This window comes from Neophocaena asiaeorientalis, unplaced genomic scaffold (assembly GCF_003031525.2).
Source record: "Neophocaena asiaeorientalis asiaeorientalis breed wild unplaced genomic scaffold, Neophocaena_asiaeorientalis_V1.1 scaffold364, whole genome shotgun sequence".
In the NCBI taxonomy this organism is placed as follows: Eukaryota; Metazoa; Chordata; class Mammalia; order Artiodactyla; family Phocoenidae; genus Neophocaena; species Neophocaena asiaeorientalis.
The window spans coordinates 3,843,845-3,863,124 of NW_020172457.1; the positions used below are offsets into that span (position 1 = coordinate 3,843,845).

At 54.0% G+C, this 19,280-nt stretch overlaps 1 protein-coding gene across 5 annotated transcripts in view; it reads left to right on the top strand.

Moving 5' to 3' along the window:
• Window positions 1–19,280, top strand: part of PLXNA4 (plexin A4) — a 366,609-nt gene that overhangs the window by 319,278 nt on the left and 28,051 nt on the right. For 2 of the 5 annotated variants that reach the window (XM_024737970.1, XM_024737966.1), the window contains 6 exons: window positions 424–570; window positions 1,262–1,496; window positions 4,277–4,419; window positions 12,020–12,288; window positions 14,020–14,086; window positions 15,010–15,156. In XM_024737970.1, coding sequence (XP_024593738.1) covers window positions 424–570; window positions 1,262–1,496; window positions 4,277–4,419; window positions 12,020–12,288; window positions 14,020–14,086; window positions 15,010–15,156 — 1,008 coding nt within the window. Of the gene's footprint in view, window positions 1–423; window positions 571–1,261; window positions 1,497–4,276; window positions 4,435–11,836; window positions 11,846–12,019; window positions 12,289–14,019; window positions 14,087–15,009; window positions 15,157–19,280 lie in introns of all 5 variants that reach the window. The other 3 variants (XM_024737968.1, XM_024737969.1, XM_024737967.1) reach the window with 2 other exon arrangements.

Sequence of the window (19,280 nt, forward strand, 5' to 3'; positions counted from 1 at the left end):
CTGACTCCCAGCTTTGGGCCCTGTGAGTCCAGGACTTGGGAGGTCAAAGGCTCATACTGCTTCCTCCTGTGCAGCCCTTTGCAAACCACCTTATAGGGCTTCTTTGGAGCATGGATAGAAAATTAATTTTAACTCATGTGACAATTTGAAGCAACTGGTAGTGACTGATGACAGCTCTGTGTTGAGAAGGATTCTGAAGCTGCCTTTGGGACAAGCTGAAAAGAGTGCCTTGATTATTGATTTCCCACTGAGGAAGGGGGAATAGTAGTATAGGTGTTGTGAATTTTTTGGACTTATTAGGGAAGGTGGCCTCTCCACCAGCTCCCCAGAAGGATGGGACCTCCAGGTGGGAGGACATGTCAGCCAGCCAGTAGCTGTGCTCCTGACTCTGGGGTGGGAACTTGGGCTTTCCTGTCCATGCAGGGCAAGAACCTGATCCCGCCCGTGGCTGGGGGCAATGTAAAGCTGAACTACACCGTGCTGGTCGGGGAGAAGCCGTGCACCGTCACAGTGTCGGATGTGCAGCTGCTCTGCGAGTCCCCCAACCTCATAGGCCGGCACAAAGTGATGGTGAGGCTGGCGGGACTCCACCCTGGATGGGCAGGCACTAAGGATGCGGTGGGGTGAGCGGTCCAGCTCCATCCTGGGCCACCAGGGCTTTTTGGGAGGGGATTCTGGCCTTCTTGAACTTTCCTCCTGGCTCTCCCACACTCCCAGTTCCTTCTCCTCTTTCCACTTCAGACTTCTTTCTTCCGTATTGTCATTCTTTCCATACTGGCTGGTGCTACAGTAAGGGCAACTCGAAACAGCATTCAGTGATGTGCTGTGTCACCTGTTAGAGGCAAGGGACCCTTCCAGGAGAGGACCATCGTTGACCCAGGCAGGACGTAATATCACGTCCTGTGCCTTTGTCATCTGTCCTCACAATGGTATGAGTCTTCGGGGATCCAGACTTCGATGGCACGTAGGCTTCTTTAGATCCCAGCTGAGTGCTGTTTCCTCATGAAGACAACCGAGTTCACTCCCGAATAATATAATGTGTGGTTTTCCCAGTTGTGGGGGTGGCCTGCGCTGAGCTGTTCACCCCCGCTCCCTCCACCCCAGGTGCCCTTGTCTGCTTTTACAGCCAGCAATGACTCTCCTCCCTGGAGCCATTTCCCTCACGCAACCCTGGTCACCAGCTCACGGGTGGCTTGGGACCCTTGCCTAGGATGTTCTGTGCCCACACCCAGCTCCGTCTCCCCTCCGCGTGTCCCCCCAGGCCCGAGTCGGTGGCATGGAGTACTCCCCGGGGATGGTGAACATTGCCCCGGATAGCCCGCTCAGCCTGCCCGCCATCGTTAGCATCGCCGTGGCTGGCGGCCTCCTTATCATCTTCATCGTGGCCGTTCTCATCGCCTACAAACGCAAGTCCCGGGAGAGCGACCTCACGCTGAAGCGGTTGCAGATGCAGATGGACAACCTGGAGTCCCGCGTGGCCCTGGAGTGCAAGGAAGGTCCGGAGTGGCAGGGGGCGGGGCGCGAGTGCGTGCACGTGCTGTGTGTGCGTGCGCGTGCGTGCGAGTGCGTGCACGTGCGTGCGAGCGCGTGCATCTCACACACCCGCAGCGGTGGGCGGCGGGCGGCGCTGGGCCTGGGTCTCCCGCCTCCAGAATCTCTGCCTCAAGTCAGGCCGGAATCATTTCAGACCCCACTAGAGTCGTGTCCAGCCCAGGATCCCGGCCGGGTGAGTTTTGCCCTCTCCTCTGGGGGAGACCCGGAGGTGCCCTGCCATGACGCACTCAAGCAGTCTTCAGCTCTCTTCTTTCAGAAGGTGAGGCTGGAGGGCTGATCTGAGACTTAGAGGAAAGAGCGTTTTACAGCTTGTATTTTAAAAAATTACCAACACCACCATGAAGTGAAATCAGCCGCACTAAATCCAAGAAGGAAGTGTAGAAGTCAGACTCTTGTCACCCCCAGGAGATCATTCGTGAGTCACCCTGGGAGGGTCTGAGCTGATTCTTCGTGTAGATTTATACGCGGAGTAATCAGCCTGTACCTGGGGCTCTGGCGTTCCCACCAGGGAGGCCGTGGCTCTCTAATGGGGAAGGGGGTCCCTTCCATCCTCTCTCCACATCCTCAGCTGTCAACACAGCATCCGCCTTGTGGGACTGTTAATTACTGCCTTTTACTATATTTACGCTGCTTAATTTTTTTCTCTGCAATGTACTCTTCCCTCTAATTAGGTGTAGTGATTAGAATCTCTTTTATGTGCTAGGCGTGAGGCCTTGAATGTCGGAGATGCTCAGTGACTTGAAGGAAAGCTGCAGACCTGTAAAAAGCTAGCTCCCTCCTTTTCCTCCCCACCAGCTGAGCACCCCAACTGGGAGGGGGCAGCAGGGGCAGTGTGAAGCCAGGTTCCTCTTGGAACGTTCCAGAGAAGGAGGAATTAGCAGTCACAAAGGGAGTCCTGACTCGGGGACACCAGGGGAGGGCCTTGGCTTCTAGCTCGGGAGAGGCTGTCTCACATGGGTGGGAAGAGAGATGATAGAGCAAAGGACACGTAGGATTCGCCTTGAAAGTGTTTTCCAGAGGCGCCCCGAGCTGGCTCTTGAACGCTGAAAGGGCATCCTGGGTCCAGGGAAGGCGACTTCCCGAAGCCTTGACGGTGAGTCAGGCCGTCAGCCACATACAGACTCCGAAGAGGCCCAGCCTGGCCCCCGCCCAAGGCCCGACCTTTGGATATATAAACACACACACATGCATGCACACGGACACTCACTGACACCCACTCAGGCGGTCACTCATGCCCTCACACTCATGCCCATGCACGCATTCCCACAAACACACACACGTGTGTTTCTCACTCAGCCCACATGAGTTCTCATCAGGGTTTTTGGTGACGGTACATGCCAGAAAGGCTCACTGACTCCCCTTTCACACGTATTGGTGTGGGTTCCACTCAGATGTGTTAGGGTTACTCTACCTTCGGAGTCACTTTTCTTGACGAGGTCCCCCCACGTCAGTGTGAGCAGAGATGCAGAAAGAGAGCAGCACAGGAGGGGTCTGCAGCAGCCTCTCTAGGGGTCCCGGCGCCATCCCCGTTGTCAAACCAGAGCTACTGGTATCCTCACGGCCCGGAGACCCAGTGTCCCCAAGCAGGAGGTCAGCACCGCAGGGTGTGGTGAGGTCCTGCCGGCAGCACCTGGGCAGCCGTGTTGTGGTCACGTCATCAGCAGAGACCACTGGGTGCCGGGCTGGCTTTTCGAGGGCCTTGGAGCTACACTGGGCTTGTGAATTCCTTCTGAGCCCACAAAGTAGTTTTTCCTTATTCTTGTCTATGTAAATAGAAAGAAGTATTGTTTAGTCGATATCCACTGGCTGTTCTCTGCAGGCATGTATTAACCCATCTTGTGTGTGCGTGTGCGTGCGTGTGCTTGCATGCATGTGTGTACATGTGCGTTTGCGTGTGCTAAGGGAAAAAATGGGAGAAGGAGGGGCTGAGCACATTACCTCTGACAACCTCCCAGGGTGGACGGCTGTACCCAGGACAGAGAGTGGTCACACGGCTGTGTAACAGTGGGTCCGTGTGTGGAACTTTCTCGGGGGCCGGGGGGTGGTCTTGCAGCTTCGTGACCATGCCGGAGGCCTGGGCTGTCTCCGCAGACAGCGGTACCTATATGCAGATCATAATTCACCATTGAGTAGCATGACCTTGAGAAAGGAAGGACAAAGAGACACCCTGCATATTTATCCAGAAGGGATATATCAGTGGGGCAAGAGCCCTCATCTGGCCCCATTTGGTGGTTTGATGGCTCCAGTAAGCTGCATGGCCAAGAACTGGGACTTCAGAAGAAACAGTTCTTAACTCCTATAAGGAAACCCACTGTAAAACACAGAATCTGAAACAGACTCTCCATCACTGGAACCGCCTCCTTCACTCCCTCTGTCCTTCGATATCACCCCTAATCCCCAGCATATTTTGCAAGCCAAAGCCCTCATCTTCAGAGGGGGAGGCCTTCCTGGCCCCAGCAGCAGCTCAGATCTGTGGACAGCCTGCCCCCCATTCATGTTTTGGAAGGGATTTGGCCCAAGACAAGCTTCCTTGTGCTGCATCTTTCTCCCATACCTACATCGTTCACCTCAGCTACGTAAAACATCCCCCTCCTCCTCATTCCTGCGCTACTCGGGTCCACTGTGCGGGTCTCCGGGGGCCTGGGAGAGGGTTCTGAGTGTTCCGAGGCGGCGTAGCTCTTGGGCCCCATCCAGCAGTCTCACGGGCTTGTCTTTGTGCCAGCCTTTGCCGAGCTGCAGACGGACATCCATGAGTTGACCAGTGACCTGGACGGAGCTGGGATTCCCTTCCTGGACTACAGAACCTACACTATGCGAGTGTTGTTCCCGGGAATTGAAGACCACCCTGTCCTCCGGGACCTCGAGGTGAGAAGCAGTTCTGTGGCCAAGTCCTTTCCCGTTGTGGTGTTAGTGCAGAGAGACACAATGGTGACCAAGTCCAGCCACCTCATTCAGAGGAGGGTCAGCTGAGGCCAGGGAGGGGACGAGGGGTGGGCCTTGCCCAAGGGGTGGTGCCAGCTTGCCCCGCCGTTGCTGCCAGCCCGTCCTTTGGGAGGAAAGGGAACTCAGAGCAGAGGTGGGAGTAGGGCTTTGGGTCTTAGGGGGTCATAAATCCCTTGAGAATTGGATGGAAGCTGAAGACCCTCTCCTCAGAAAAACTGTCCATAGACACAGAAACGGGAAATCTGGCAAACGATGTAGGAAGTTCACGGACCCTTGTTTAAGAAACCACGATATAAGGGATTTCACCGCTTAGTTGGTGCTCAGTAAATAAATGTGGGAAAGATAAGGGCTGCACTCAGGACGAAGGTGGGAATGTGAATGATAAGAACATCACTGCCTTTGTACCAGCAGGGACCTCATCTTGTGAACATTTTATCCCACTTAGTGTCTAGCATAGTGTCTGGCTTAAGCATATATTTGTATTATGCTTTGTTCTGAAAGGGATTTGGAATGACTTATAAATACCAGAGAAATGTGAGAAATAAAAATGAGGAAACCGGGACACAACGATCATCATATGGAATAATTACCCTGAGTTGACTGTTGACTGACATCCTGGGCCAGTTTTCAGTACTTTACACATGTGCATCGATTTAACCTCCCAAGAGCCCTCCGAAGCAGGTGCACCCATTTCACAGGTGAAAACACTAAGGCCACACAACTGGGAGGGAGTGGGGCAGGGATCTAGTCCAGCAGGGAGACTCCAGAGTCTATATTCCTAAGGGCAAGCCTGTGCACGTGACTTCTGAGGGGCTGTGTCCGTGTCATGCCCTACGGCTCTGGAGACTTATTTGGATGGATCAAAAATCTTTGGCCAAAACACCACGGAAAATAAGACTGATTCCATATTTATATTGTCCGTAACATAGAAACAGACCTGTCACTCTGGAGTGGCACAGTTAAGTAGGTACTGACCCCCTGGGAATGTCTGCATGGATTCTCCAAGGGGACGTAGAGGCTGTGTCCCTCTGCAGGAAATGCAGCAAGTCCCCAGGGCCCTTGGGCCCCCCCCCTCCACATTTCTCCAACTTGATTGTGGAATGAAGAGTGTGTGTGTGTGTGTGTGTGATTTTTGTGTAGACTGTGCATACCTCATTTATCCTTGTAATTCTGGCTTCCAGCAGAGTGCTTGGCACATAGTAGGCACGCAGGAAGTGTTGAATGATTTGAATAAATGAATGTCTGTGTGTCTGCCTGAATTAGGGTGGAAATGGCAGTCCTAGGAAGGCAAGTTGTGTTTGAACGTCCCCACACCCCTCAAAATAAGAATTCAACTAGGATGAGTATGTAAAGTTATTTTCTCTTTTTCATTAGCTCAAAATTCCAAGTAGATTTGCTTTAAGCATTTAACCTTTTTTTAAAAAACATCTTTATTGGAGTATAATTGCTTTACAATGTTGTGTTAGTTTCTGCTCTATAACAAAGTAAATCAGCTATATGTACACATATATCCCCATATCTCCTCCCTCTTGCATCTCCCTCCCACCCTCTCTATCCCACCCCTCCAGGCGGTCACAAAGCACCGAGCTGATCTCCCTGTGCTATGCAGCTGCTTCCCACTAGCTGTCTGTTTTACATTTGGTAGTGTCTATATGTCCATAAGCATTTAACTTTTAAATCAGATTTTCTGAGACCATTTCCAAGCTGGCATCCCTGTAGGGCAGCCCGAATACTTTGGAGCGGGCTGGGAGACAGCCTTCTCCCACACAAGGTGTTTTCTTGATGGACACACACACACTCCACACTGCTTTCCCAACCAGTCCTATGGCCCATATTGTAAATCATGCCACGTCCTATCGTATGGTCTTGTTTCTCATTTGATCCCGTTTATCTTATGGCTTTCCCACCTGCCCTTGCATCTCCATAGATGTTTAGATTCTCAGGCCTGACTTGGCACTGATGTAGCACACACCCAAGGGCAGTGCACTCGCAAGGGCTGCCCAGGGCAGCGGAGGGGAGCTCCAGGGCTCATCCCCCCACAGGATGCTGTGGGAGGGTGCAGGTTGAACACGGCACCGCTCCAGACGGCACCGACCATATGCGGCACTTCCTGGACACGTGCAGTGCACGACCTGCCTCACTGTCTCTAGCAGCCCTCTTTGCCCGAGACCAGCATCCTAATGACTCCCTCTCATTGCCTTTCTGAACTGTACCAGGCCCCGTGCTGAAAGCTGGTGGCATCCCCACCCAGCGGCACTTCCCCGGGCCTTTCCTCCAGGGCTAGTTTTCTGAGAGAAACTGCTGCCCAGCTCCTAGGCTTAGTCCTCAGCAAGGTGCGCAGCCCAGGAGCCCTGCCCAGCGAGCTGGGCGCCCTCAGAGCGCTGCTCGGAGCCAGCTCCCTCCTCCCCTGTGTGCTGCCCTGGCCCTGCCTGCCTTGTTCCCAGGCATCTGAGGCACCCCTCACCGGAGGCTTCTGGGGCTGCAGAGTGAACCGCAGCAGACTCCCACCCCTGCCCAGAAAGCTTCAGGAGCCCTTGTTCCGTACGGTCCAGAGACCCACAGTGTCTTCACTTCACTGGGACACCGCCCACCCCGCAGGCTGGACACACACTCACCAGGGCACGTGCAGATCTGCACCACCAGGAGTCCCTGACTCCCCTGCCCCGCCCAACGGTCAGGGGCTGTGGGATGAGCCCAGCCCTTGGAGGGCTGCCCAAGAAGGCCTCTGAGAATCGGGGCTGCTGGGTTCTGATGATTACCTGACCAGCCTGTATGACTCCCCAGATGCTCCCTGGGTGGACTCCTCACGTCTGCCCGAGACTGTTCCCATGGGCCCCGTTACAAGTCACAGCACGTCCTACCGTGGCCTGATTCCTCATCTGGCACGTTAGAATTTCCCCTCAAACCTGAGGCTTCTCTCTTGTCCTTGCCTTTATCACAAGGGGAGACTTTCTCGTCCCATCCTTCTGCTCAGGATGGCAGCTTCACCGATTTCCCTGAGTTGGAGACCACGAGACGGCTAATCGTCAGGCATGGGCTCTGAATCAAGCGGGTCACACAGATTTTTTTAAGTTCTGGTGAAATATACATAACATAAAATTTACCATTTCAGCCGTTTTTAAGTGTACAATTCAGTGGCCTTCAGTTCACTCACATCACTGTCCGTCACTACAGTCTATCTCCAGAACTCCTCCATCTTCCCCAGCTGAAACTGTACCCATCGAACAGTAACTCCCCACTCCCCCTCCCCTGCAGCCCCTGGCAACCACCATTCTACTTTCTGTGTCTGTGAACTTGGCTAATCTGGGTACCTCCTATAGGTGGAATCATACAGTACTTGGACCTTTGTGACTGGTTTACTTCACTTAGTAAAATCTTTTCAAGGTTCATCCTTGTTGTACCACGTGACAGAATTTCTTTCCTTTTAAGACCGAATAATAGCCCGTGGTGTGTGGAGACCACATTTTATTTATCCGTTCATCTGTCTGTGGATACTTGGGCCGCTTCCACCTTTTGGCTAGTGTGACAATGCAGCTATGAACATGGGCGTACAGATATCTGTTTGAGCTCCTGCTTCCATCTTTTGGGGCATATACCTAGAATAGAAGACTTTTTCATTTCCATTGAACTCATTAATTAATTTCTTACAGACAGAAATCGACTTTTACTGTTCCACATTAGCTTGGGGCTATGTGAGATCCAGCCTCCTTTGTAAGATCCAGAGATCTTGTGTGGATGGTTCTCTTCTTATGTGTTTCCAACCTCTCCCTGCCACTGGAATAGTTTCTCTCTATTGGTTTTCCGTGTTTGGAAACATTCCTAGGGAAGCCATTGACTAATCTAAAGCAGGGTTTGCACCTTTTCAGGCACTGGGATGGGCATGGTAGGTGCGTGTGAAGAAGATGGGGTCCTCTGGCTCTAGGCTGTCCTGGAGGATAGGCTACCAGGCCTCTCTTCTGTGACCGTCTGGTGCAGTCCAGGCATTTGGGTGAGGGGTTGCCCAGGCACTGATCACACACCAGTCCTTCAAAGACAGAGAGCAAACAGTAACCACACACCTCATTTTCCACCTATATCATTGCCTCCTAAACTCTAACCTGTTGGGTTACAGTGAAAATTTACTATCCAGTTTTATAGTCGCAGACTTCAACTAAATTATCGAATCGTCTGGTGAATAAAGAAAGTCTTGTTTCAGGGTGCCGTCTGCTTAGGGAGTAGGGGTGCAAGTTACACAGGGGAACTGTTCTAGATACTCTCTACCAAGGCACTTCCCTCCATCCCCTCTTCCTGAAAGGGGGAGAAAATGCCTACTTTCCACACCTAGACACTGTGCCAATGCATTAGGTACCTTGGAAACTCTGGGGCAAGAGGGATCAGTGGAAACAGCCAATGGAGGAGAGGCAGGTAATAAAACTGCTGTTTAAGCGCGCTCTGTGTGCGCTGAGCACTTTACACACGTTATCTCATTTAATGTTCTTGAAACATTATGACGTAGGCACTCATATTCTCATTTTATAGATGAGGCAGTAGAGCCCGGAGGTGACAGGGCTTTCCTCCATGTACGAGTCTGTTAGTCTCTCTGATTCCAAACCCCATGCTGCTACAGGGATGTTCTTTCCCTGCAGGTAGCTTCGCTAAACCCTCCTTCCCAGGGCCCTGAGCCTTGCTGCCCAGAAGGAGCGTGCAGCCAGGTCAGGGAGTCCAGAGCACATCCTCCTCCACTCCAGGCGCCACAAGCCAAGCCTGCACTTGGCTCCCCTGCCCTCGACGGACGGCCACCTGAGCTCCAGGAGGCCCTGCACGGGGCGCTGCAGGGGGGACCCAGAGCTGGCCTTCAGTCACCTCCCAGGCCCAGGGGTAGGCCAGACAGGCCAAGGATGCGCAGGATGGACGGGCGCTCAGGAACCAGGCAAGCTGGGGTTTGGCAATCCTGCTGGCTGGCCTTGGGAAGCCACAGTAGCTTCCCTGAGAGGCTGGTGAAAGAGGGTCACGAGAAGGCTTCATTGGACCAGTGTGTACAGTGTGCCAAGACTGTCCTTTGCCCATGGCGGGAGCCCAGGAAGTGGCATTGTCTCTTATTATCGGGACAAATTAGAGAAATGTCTTCTGAGAGGTCTGGAGGAGAGGGGAGGTAAAACGGGTACGCCTGCGTGGGAGGGGCTGTCTTGGAGTGGGGGGCTGGGCAGTAGGAGACAGACATCTGGGCAGATTGAGGCCCCACGCAGTGGCACAGTGAGGTGGCCGTGTCTCCCTGCTCTTCCCTCAAGAGCCGCCGTGGAGTGGGGGACTAGGGGGGCCAGGCAGGAGGCAAGCCAAGGCTGGAGACCTCGGGGAACCAGAGGGTCGCCAGACGGGGCTGTGCTGAGAGCCTGGCCGGCACCACCCTGGCTCTGGTGAGCTCTGCTCTCTCCTGAGAACTGCCTGGAGAGGTACCAGCCTTCCGTGTACCAGCACAGCTGTGTACCAGCACAGCGGCAAAGGAAATGCAAGCGGACCTGTTTTGGAAACATGCATGTTCCTGACCTGTGGGAGCTGCTGATGCCAGGCAACGGGGGTTCAATGTGAGTGTCTCTCTGAAGAGTTCAGGGGTCCCCGCACTGAAGGGGCCTTGAGACTGTTGGCCTCCGCAGTTTAAAGTCTTCAGAGTGAAGCAGGATGAAGTTGCCGCCATTCCGTAGCTGGACTGTGAAGGTGCTGAGGCTTTTCACGCATCTCGTTCCTGCTCCCAGGAGTCCCAAGAGGGGGCAGGACACGGCGCCAGCTGCCCAGTTCATGGCCCGGTCTGACACTTCTCTGTCTTGGGGTCTGGGGAAAGTTCCTTATCGTCGTGGGACCCTGGGGTAATAATGGCACCTACCTCGTAGGCTGTTGGGTGGATTTACATGGGTCAGTATTTCTAAAGCATGTGGAACTGTGCTTGGCATAGAGTAAGGTCTGTATACATATTAACTGCAGTACCTTCATGTTGTTGATAAAGGAACTGAGTCTCCTAAGGGTCCTGCAACTCATAAATGACTGTGATGAAGTTAATGTAAGCTCAGCGGACTCTGAAACTGTGTTCTTTACTGCTCCGTACGGGACACTCCTTCCCAAGGACCTGGTGCATCTACTCTCCCTGCCGCCGCCAGGGGGGACACGTCCCTCAAGATGAGGCTTCGATGGCACCTCCTTCGGATGTCCCACCTCCTCCAGCATGCCACTTCCCACCAGATGCCCTGCTCCATGTTCTCAGAGGGCCTTCCCTCCAGGGCAGAGGCTGTGCTTCATTTTTTAAGTGAACTTTTTGTTTTAATGGAAGTATACAGACAGAGCAATACACAAATTATCAGAACACAGCTCAGCGCATTTTCCCCGAGTGAACACAGCCATTAAGCCAGCACACAGATCAAGAAGCAGAACATTACCAGCCTCCAAAAGTCCCCCTGTGCCCCTTTCCAGTCACAGCCGCCCCCAGAAAACCTTTTTTTTCCCCATTGATGAATGTTAATTGTTTTTCTTAAATCTGGATTTAAATGGTATTGTCCAGTATGCTCTCTTTTGAGCGTGGCTTTTTTCTTTCAATATGTTTGCAAGATTCATCCCTGTTATTGTGAGTAGCAGTGGGTCCTTCATCCCTATTGCTGTGCAGCATTTCATTGGGTGAATGCACCACAGTTCCTGGAACCCTCCTATTGTTGCTGGACCTCTGGTTGTTTCCCATTTGGGGCGTGACGCATGGTGCCGCTGTACCTATTCTCGTGCATCTCAGAGACGCATCCTCCATGCACAGCTCAGTCGCTGACTCATGTTGCTGAGTGGATGGTACACCCTTGCACCCTTGCACGGACCTCCCAGTGAACAGAAGATGCAGGCAGGAAGATAAAACCTTCTTCCCCCCCTTTCCCTGCGTGGAGCAGGGTCTCAAAAGGAATCCCTTGGAAAACATCAGGTGCTAGAGTTAGGGAGTGCCTCAGAGGCTCTTGGGCTTAAGCTTTCCCTTTTTTAGGTGAATGAACTTGGGCCCCCTGAGAAGTAAAGGGACTCGTCCAAGCTTATGTGGCGTGGGGATGTCAGAGCCCACGTGGAACCCAGAAGTCCTGACTCTGAGCCCACTGGTCTGTCAACAGGACCCCCAGGGCCAGAGACAGGTCAGCATTAGGCTAGCCAGAGGCCCAGGTTTGGTGATCCCCCAGCAAGGGTGTCACTCACAGCATCCTTGACCTTCTGGAGTCCCTACCTGGGACTGTGATGGTGTCTCCAGTGGCGTGGGGTCCCCTTGTCAACGCCATGCTAATGATGACGTTCTCTCTGTCTCTAGAGACAGTGACCTGCCTCGTGGGCTGTGATGGAGGTTAGGTAGACACCAAATGTGGCGCCTGGATCTAGATAAGGACTTGGTGGCATCAGCCAGGTGGCCTGTCGTGGGTGAATGGGAGGATGGGAGGGTCAGCAGTGTGCACGGCCCACCCGGTGGGGTGTCCCTGGGGCCTCGCCCGTCTCGGGCAACAATTAAGACTCGCGCACCCCTGGGTCTCCCCCGCAGGTCCCGGGCTACCGGCAGGAGCGCGTGGAGAAAGGCCTGAAGCTCTTCGCTCAGCTCATCAACAACAAGGCGTTCCTGCTGTCCTTCATTCGCACGCTGGAGTCTCAGCGCAGCTTCTCCATGCGTGACCGCGGCAACGTGGCCTCGCTCATCATGACGGTGCTGCAGAGCAAGCTGGAGTATGCCACTGACGTGCTGAAGCAGCTGCTGGCTGACCTCATAGACAAGAACCTGGAGAGCAAGAACCATCCCAAGCTGCTGCTCAGGAGGTAGGGGTGCGGCCCCGGGGTGTCCGACCCAGCCCAGCGCACCGGCCTGGCCCTCCTGCCCTCAGGGAGACCAGGGCAGGGCTCCCCGGAGCAGCCAAGCCCCCCAAGGTCAGGTACTGACTTGGCCAGAGGCCAGGGTGCACCCCATGCCCTCTTAGAAGAACCTGTCCATCATGTTGGTGCCTCTGTCTCAACCACGGCCCCTCTGCTCACCCCGTGGTTTTTCTTCTGCCCCTAAATCCACTTTGCATTCTCCTCCCTCTGCTCTAACCCTCCCCTGATTTGACCCTCTCTATCAGAGGTTTTCTCTTGGGCACTCTTCAGAGGTCAGCTTTCCATCCCCTCACCTTATCTAAGTCAGAGCTTGAATCAGGACAGACACCTCAGGGCCTCTCTGGGAACCCACCTCACCATCTCAAGTTGGGAAACTTTAGCCCCTGCAGCTCTCACCGCTGTCTGGTAACAGGAGAAGAAGCATCACCCGGGAGGTTGTTGGAAAGGCAGAATCTCAGGTGCCACCCCACACCTACTAGATCAGAATCAGCATTTTAGCGAGAAACCTAGGGGATCTGAATGTGTAGTGAAGTTTGAAAAGCACTGGTCTAGTCTTTAGCGGCAACTTGCCTGATGCAACACAGCAAGTATTTCCTGGCACCTGCTATGGGCTCTGCCCGGGTCCAGGGTCCGCCTCTCAACACCGTGGGATGCCTCATCCTCGACACCGTTGAAATCTGCATGGTCACGTGTGCAGAAATAACCATATACCGTGGCTTTGCCTTATACGAAATCGAGACCCTCTGCCTCTGTCTACGCTGCCATTCAAATTGTTCATGTACTTGAAGGCCATTGCAACCAAAAGTGTCCTTTGGTTCGTAATGCTGCTGTGGTGTTTTCACTTCCAAAGTAAAAGAATAAATGGGTTTGCGTAGCAGCATGAAAGATGCAAATTAGACTCAAGAATGAACTCCCTGCCATTGCAAATAAAACACTAGAAAGGTTCCCAGGAGAAGTTCCAAAGTGCATGGAAGCCTTTTAAATAGGACAATTTGGGCATCTGTTGGAATGAGCTGGGTATCCAGCTCCATGTTACTACCTACTCTGGGAGTCTTTAGCTTAGGGGATGGGCTCAGTCTAGTCTATCTGGCCTTTCTCCTTGACCCTGCCACCTTCTTTTCTATCCCTTGCCAAATGAGTATCTCCCAGATTTTTTTTTCCTTTCTTTTCTTACCCCAAGGAACACACCTATCCTATAAAGTTCTCTAAGGCTATCACCAGTGTGGCAGCTATGAGCCACATGTGACTATTTAACTCTAAGTTAATTTAAAGTAAATAAACAACTCAGCTCCTCGCCGCATTGCAGGCGCTCAGTGGGCATCGGTGGCTGGCGGCTACCGCGCTGCACAACACAAGGTGCTACTGGGCTATTTCATCCACCCCGAAAGTGCTCTTGGGCAATTGGACAGGGCTGCCCTAACGCGTTCTCACAGAAACTCACCCAGGAGCCCGCGCACAGAAGGTCATCTCCCCGCTTGGTAGGCAAAGCTTGTCTTATCATTATGGTGTGTCTAGGAGTCCAAGGAACTCAGGTATCCCTCAGGGTCTTAAGATTTGGCCTGAAAGCCTTAAGCAGCAGGAGCCATGCAGATCCCCCTGCCCTCCCAGCCCCTGAGGTCTGACCAGCTGCCTCTGTCTTTGTCTTGCCCTGCTGGGTCCCTCTGTGACTGGTGCCAGGACTGAGTCGGTGGCTGAGAAGATGTTGACCAATTGGTTTACTTTCCTGCTCTACAAGTTCCTCAAGGTATGATGGGATTCTGGGGGATCTCTGGGCCTACCTCAGTTTCCCCCCCAGCCTGGGAATGAACCAGCATCCCCCCTATTTCCGCCACGGCCCCCAAGTCCACAGATGCTGGGGCCTAGCTCCTAGAACCCTGCCAAGAAATGTAGTTTCCCTTGTCATGGAGGGGACAGGCTCCTGACCATCTCAGGAGACAGAGACCCACGGTCAGGCCTGGCTTGAGAGGCACGGTCCCCACAGGCCGCTCTCTCACAGGCGAGGGGAGATGAGCTTCTGAGAAGACCCTGCATTCCCATTTCAAGCTGAAGACAAGTCACCCCTTTTTTTTCCTCTTGCTCTCCTCCTGCCCCTCCGGCCCCAGACTTATTGAGGCTGATGAGGGTCCTGGGCAGGTACAGGAGCACGTGTGGCGGCAGATAAGCCGAGGACATGCCTGGGAGTTGGAAGAGCTGCTCGGCCTCCAGTTACTAACTTGTTTTCTAAGGAGTTCACGCCACCGAGGACTGACCTCTGTCTCTCTCTCTCTCTTTTTTTTTTTTATATATCTTTATTGGAGTATAATTGCTTTCCAAGGGTGTGTTAGTTTCTGCTGTATAACAAAGTGAATCAGCTATACATATACATATGTCCCCATATCCCCTCCCTCTTGCGTCTCCCTCCCTCCCTCCCTATCCCACCCCTCCAGGACCTCTGTCTCTAGATGGGGCTGCAGAGAAAGCAGGGTGGAGTGAGGGTGGGGAGAGGGGCAGAGAGGGGGCCGGGGAGATGAAAAGAGAGCTCAAGAATGGCAGTGGGAAGGAGCAGGAGAAGAGAATTATAACTGAGGAGTGGAAAGCAGTCCTTCGGAGAGGCAGAGGCTGGGGGAGGCCGGGCTCCGCACACCTGGGGCCCGGGGTCCACCCAGCATGACTCTTCTCCGTGTCCAGGAGTGTGCCGGGGAGCCCCTCTTCTCCCTGTTCTGCGCCATCAAGCAGCAGATGGAGAAGGGGCCCATTGACGCCATCACGGGCGAGGCCCGCTACTCTCTGAGCGAGGACAAGCTCATCCGCCAGCAGATCGACTACAAGACCCTGGTAAGCCAGCCTCCCAGCTCCTCCCCGTGGCTCTGGTGGGTGGGTTCTGGCCCTGCGCAGCCCCTGCCCAGCCGAAGGGATGGTGGAAATGCTGACGACCATCCTCTCTAACGCCTCTTTAATGCCACTGCTCTCAGCCACCTCTCTGGGTGCCCACTGCACGGGGCCAGCCTGGTGTTCCACCTGTGCCGGTCACCCCGACTTCCTTGTCTTAACATGCCAGGGCACCTGGATTTGAGGACCGGTGGCTCAGACACACCTGAGCCACAGCAAGAGACCGGTGTGCTCTCAGGCCGGTGCACTGGATTGTGGGGCAGTAACCCCTTGCCGGCAGCTGGCTGGCTGATCCCAGGGAACGAACTCCTTCTCAGCAGTTCTCCCAGTGGAGAACCCACACTTCGCAGACCAGTTCCAAGCAGGTAGCATGTAGAGCACGAAAGAGGGGAAGCCAGAAATGGCTGCTTGTGGTTCTGAAGGTCGCACCTACATGACCCGAGCTGTAGGATGTGAGGCCAGGCTGGCCTAGCGGTTTAAGGTGTTTGTCCAGAGAACAGGGGGATCCCCTCAGTCAATGTTACACTCCCCTTCCTGCCAGAAACAGGCATCCTAGGAGGCAGCAAAGCTCAGCATTTAGGAGCACGGGGTTTGGAATCGGGCAGAGCTGGATTGGAGCTATGACTCCTTCTGACCAGCTGGGGGATTCGGGGCTTAATCTCTCCAAGTTTGGGTTTTGTTTTTTTAATCTGAAAGAAAAAAACAGGGATAATAATAAAAGAGGGATAATGACAGCATGTAGCTCCCGAAGGTGTCCAGAAGATGGAGTGGGATCTGGTGTACAAAGCTGTGAGCCCAAGGTCAGCCCACTGCTGCCTCACGGGGGCTCTGCTTCCTCTTTCCCGCCATGACTGTCCACTGGTGCCCACTGTCTCTCCAGGCGGGAGAGCTCACTCTTGGGCTTTTCTTGGAGAGAGTTGTGACCTCCCACCAGATCTTTTCCAGGAAAGAGAAGAGGAGGTAGAAGAAAGGAGTGAGAAAACAAGATAAAAGATAAATGTGGAGGGTGGTACGTGGGTGGAGCCCAAGAATAGAGGTGGAAGAGACAGCAATGGTGTTAAAGAGGACAGAGAATAGATGGGTTTTAAAATGCAGTCATTGGGAAGTGAGACACATGACAGGCCAAGGCATGGCAGAGCCCGGCAGGGCCCACGAGCCGAGGATGAATCCCAGACCCCGAGGCCAGCTGGGGAGACATCCCTGCCACTCTGAATAAAGCCAGTCCTGCTGGCTGGGCGTGATGCAACCGTGATGCACCTGTCCCACTCCGTCCTCGGAGGGCCCTGGGAATCCCAGCAGGCATCTCAGCAGATTTGCCGAGATTGGCTCAGTTGACGAGGCTTTGAGGCAGCAGGGTGAGTGAGGACCCTGCTTCTTTGCAGTCGTGGTCTGCTCCAGAGGAGAGAGTTAGAGGCTCTGATTAAAATGGGAAAGGAAGGGCTTCCCTGGTGGCGCAGTGGTTGAGAGTCCGCCTGCAGATGCAGGGGACACGGGTTCGTGCCCCGGTCCAGGAAGATCCCACGTGCCGCAGAGCGGCTGGGCCCGTGAGCCATGGCCGCTGAGCCTGCGCGTCCGCAGCCTGTGTGGTCCGCAACGGGAGAGGCCACAACAGTGAGAGGCCCGCGTACTGCAAATAAATAAATAAATAAATGGGAAAGGAAAAAAAAAACCTTCCAAAAATAGAGACCAGAACAGATTTCTTAATGAGCTAGAACTACTGTTGAAATGTCTCCTGCCTGGTCTCTCCCTCTCCCTTTCTTTCCCATCTCATCAGCGGCTCCCCATTATTGAATCCAACACGGTTGTAATAACACCCTGTCCCCAAATTGCAGCATCCTTTATTCCAGAGCCCAGACTCCTGTTAGCACACCCAGCCTGGTTGCAGATGACTTCAAGAGAATGTGAGGAAGTTGGAGTGGGTCAGGGACGCACATCCATTTGAGGTGGAAAGAGTTGGGGAAGAGGCACCGTGAGGAAAGGGGAAGGAAATTACGGTTGTCTTGCTTGGAGAAGAAATGGCTGTGGGGAGGTTTCATAGCCATCCTCAGGCCTGTGAAAGGAACCCCCCCACGTGGAAGCGGGAGCAGCCCGGTGGTGGTGAGGAGGGGCCAGGAAGAAAGTGTGTTAGCAGCAGACAGGGCTGACCCGAGACTCCAAGATGAAGGGGTCAGAAAAAGACAGGGTGGCCTGCAATTCAGCACTGGCTGGAGGAGCCCAGGGTACTTTGGGCCAACTGATGGTAACCTTGTGCTGGGCGGAAAGGGTAACCACAAAGAGTGAGACAGGTGCTGAGAGGCTCAGCCAGTATCACTTGACAGTCAGATGCACCACCTACGTGTTGAGTGATTAATTAGATTGAATTTGGACTAGCATGGCCTAGAGGCCTGCTGCTGGGAGTGCCCAAGGGCATAAACTGGGAGCCTGCTAGAGTGCTAGGTGCTCACCTGTGATCCTGCCCGAATGCAGAGTCTCAGACCCCATCCTCGACCTCCTGAGTCAGAATGTGCGTTTTCACGAAACCCCTTTAGTGATTCTATTCACAGGAAAGTTTGAGAAGCACTGACCTAGCAGAACAAACCCCAGGCAGTTGCTCTGAAATAGCCAAGAGACCTGGGCGTGGGGCTGGGGAAGGGAACTTCCAGGTGGAGCTGGGGCTTGACCAGCGGCCAGGGAACCCTGTCCCTCCGTGGGACCACTGCTGCTTCTCTGGATGCCCTGAAGCATCCACAGAGTTGTTCTCATGGGGCCACCACAAACCCCAGGGGCAAGCAGAAATGTCGGTGGGGGGCATACTCAGGTGGCAGCCCCCGCTTCATGGTCTCACAGCCCAGAAGAAGCTGTGATACTGCCTGGGGGAGGCCAGGCTCCACCACCACCACTGGCCCAGAGCTCAGGACCCCAGGGCAGCACCAAGTACTAGGCTGTGCTTGGCCACGGAGGGGGGCTGGGAGGGGTCCCGGAAGGCTCTTAGGAGGCAGGGAATGGCTGGGGGAGGGCACACAGGAGGAGCACGTGGTCCAGAGTTCCTTCCAGCATTGTCTTCGGTTTAAAACATTTTGAGGGTGACAGTTCGGCTTTATAGATTTAGGAGGTTCTCTTCTTAATGGAATGCGCATGTCCCCGCGGGAGCTCACAGCAGTCTGGTCGCTAAGGAAAGGCAGGCGTCCAGGGGCCAGGGTTCCGACTGCCGCCACGTGGACCAGGAGCGGGTGGGGGTGGGCAGAAGGCTGTCTGGATCTGCAGACCAGACATACGGTTGGGAAATGGTTGGCGGGGGAGGCGGTACAGTGAAGGTTCTGAGAAGGGAGCGCACAGAGGGCACTGGCAGCAGGGTCAGACGGGCTGCAGAACCCGGCTCGGCGCGGCCATCCGGCAGCACCTGTGACCCACAACACCCACCCGGATCCACTCTGGTCCACCCAAAGATCCCACGGTCTCACCACGGAGAGAGAGCCCACGCTGAGGACGGCAAGAGAAGCAAAGCTGTTAGAAATGGCCCAGGACTTTTTTTAAAAAATAAATTTATTTATTTATTTATTTTTGGCTGTGTTGGGTCCTCGCCACTGCATGTGGGCTTTCTTTTCAGTCGCGGCGAGCGGGGGCTGCTCTTCGTTGCGGTGCGCAGGCTTCTCTTTGTGGTGGCTTCTCTTGTTGCGGAGCACGGGCTTCAGTAGTTGTGGCACAGGGGCTCAGTAGCTGTGGCTCAAGGGCTCTAGAGCGCAGGCTCAGTAGTTGTGGCTCACGGGCTTAGCTGCTCTGCAGCATGTGGGATCTTCCCGGACCAGGGCTGGAACCCGTGTCCCCTTCATTGGCAGGTGGATTTTTAACCACTGCGCCACCAGGGAAACCCTGGTCCAGATCTTTTTAAAGGAAAAAATATAGTTTGGTGCATTAGGCAGAGTCTTAACTTATCTGACTAGTTCCAAAAAGAGAAATGGAGGTCCTGAGCCAGGGTGGCCTCTTCCCCTAATACCAGGTTTCAGGTTCGGAGCCAGGAAGGGCTGTCAGGTGGCCTGAACTTGCAGTTTTTTAAAGGGCACCTTTTTTTTTTTTTTTTTTTTTTTTTGTGG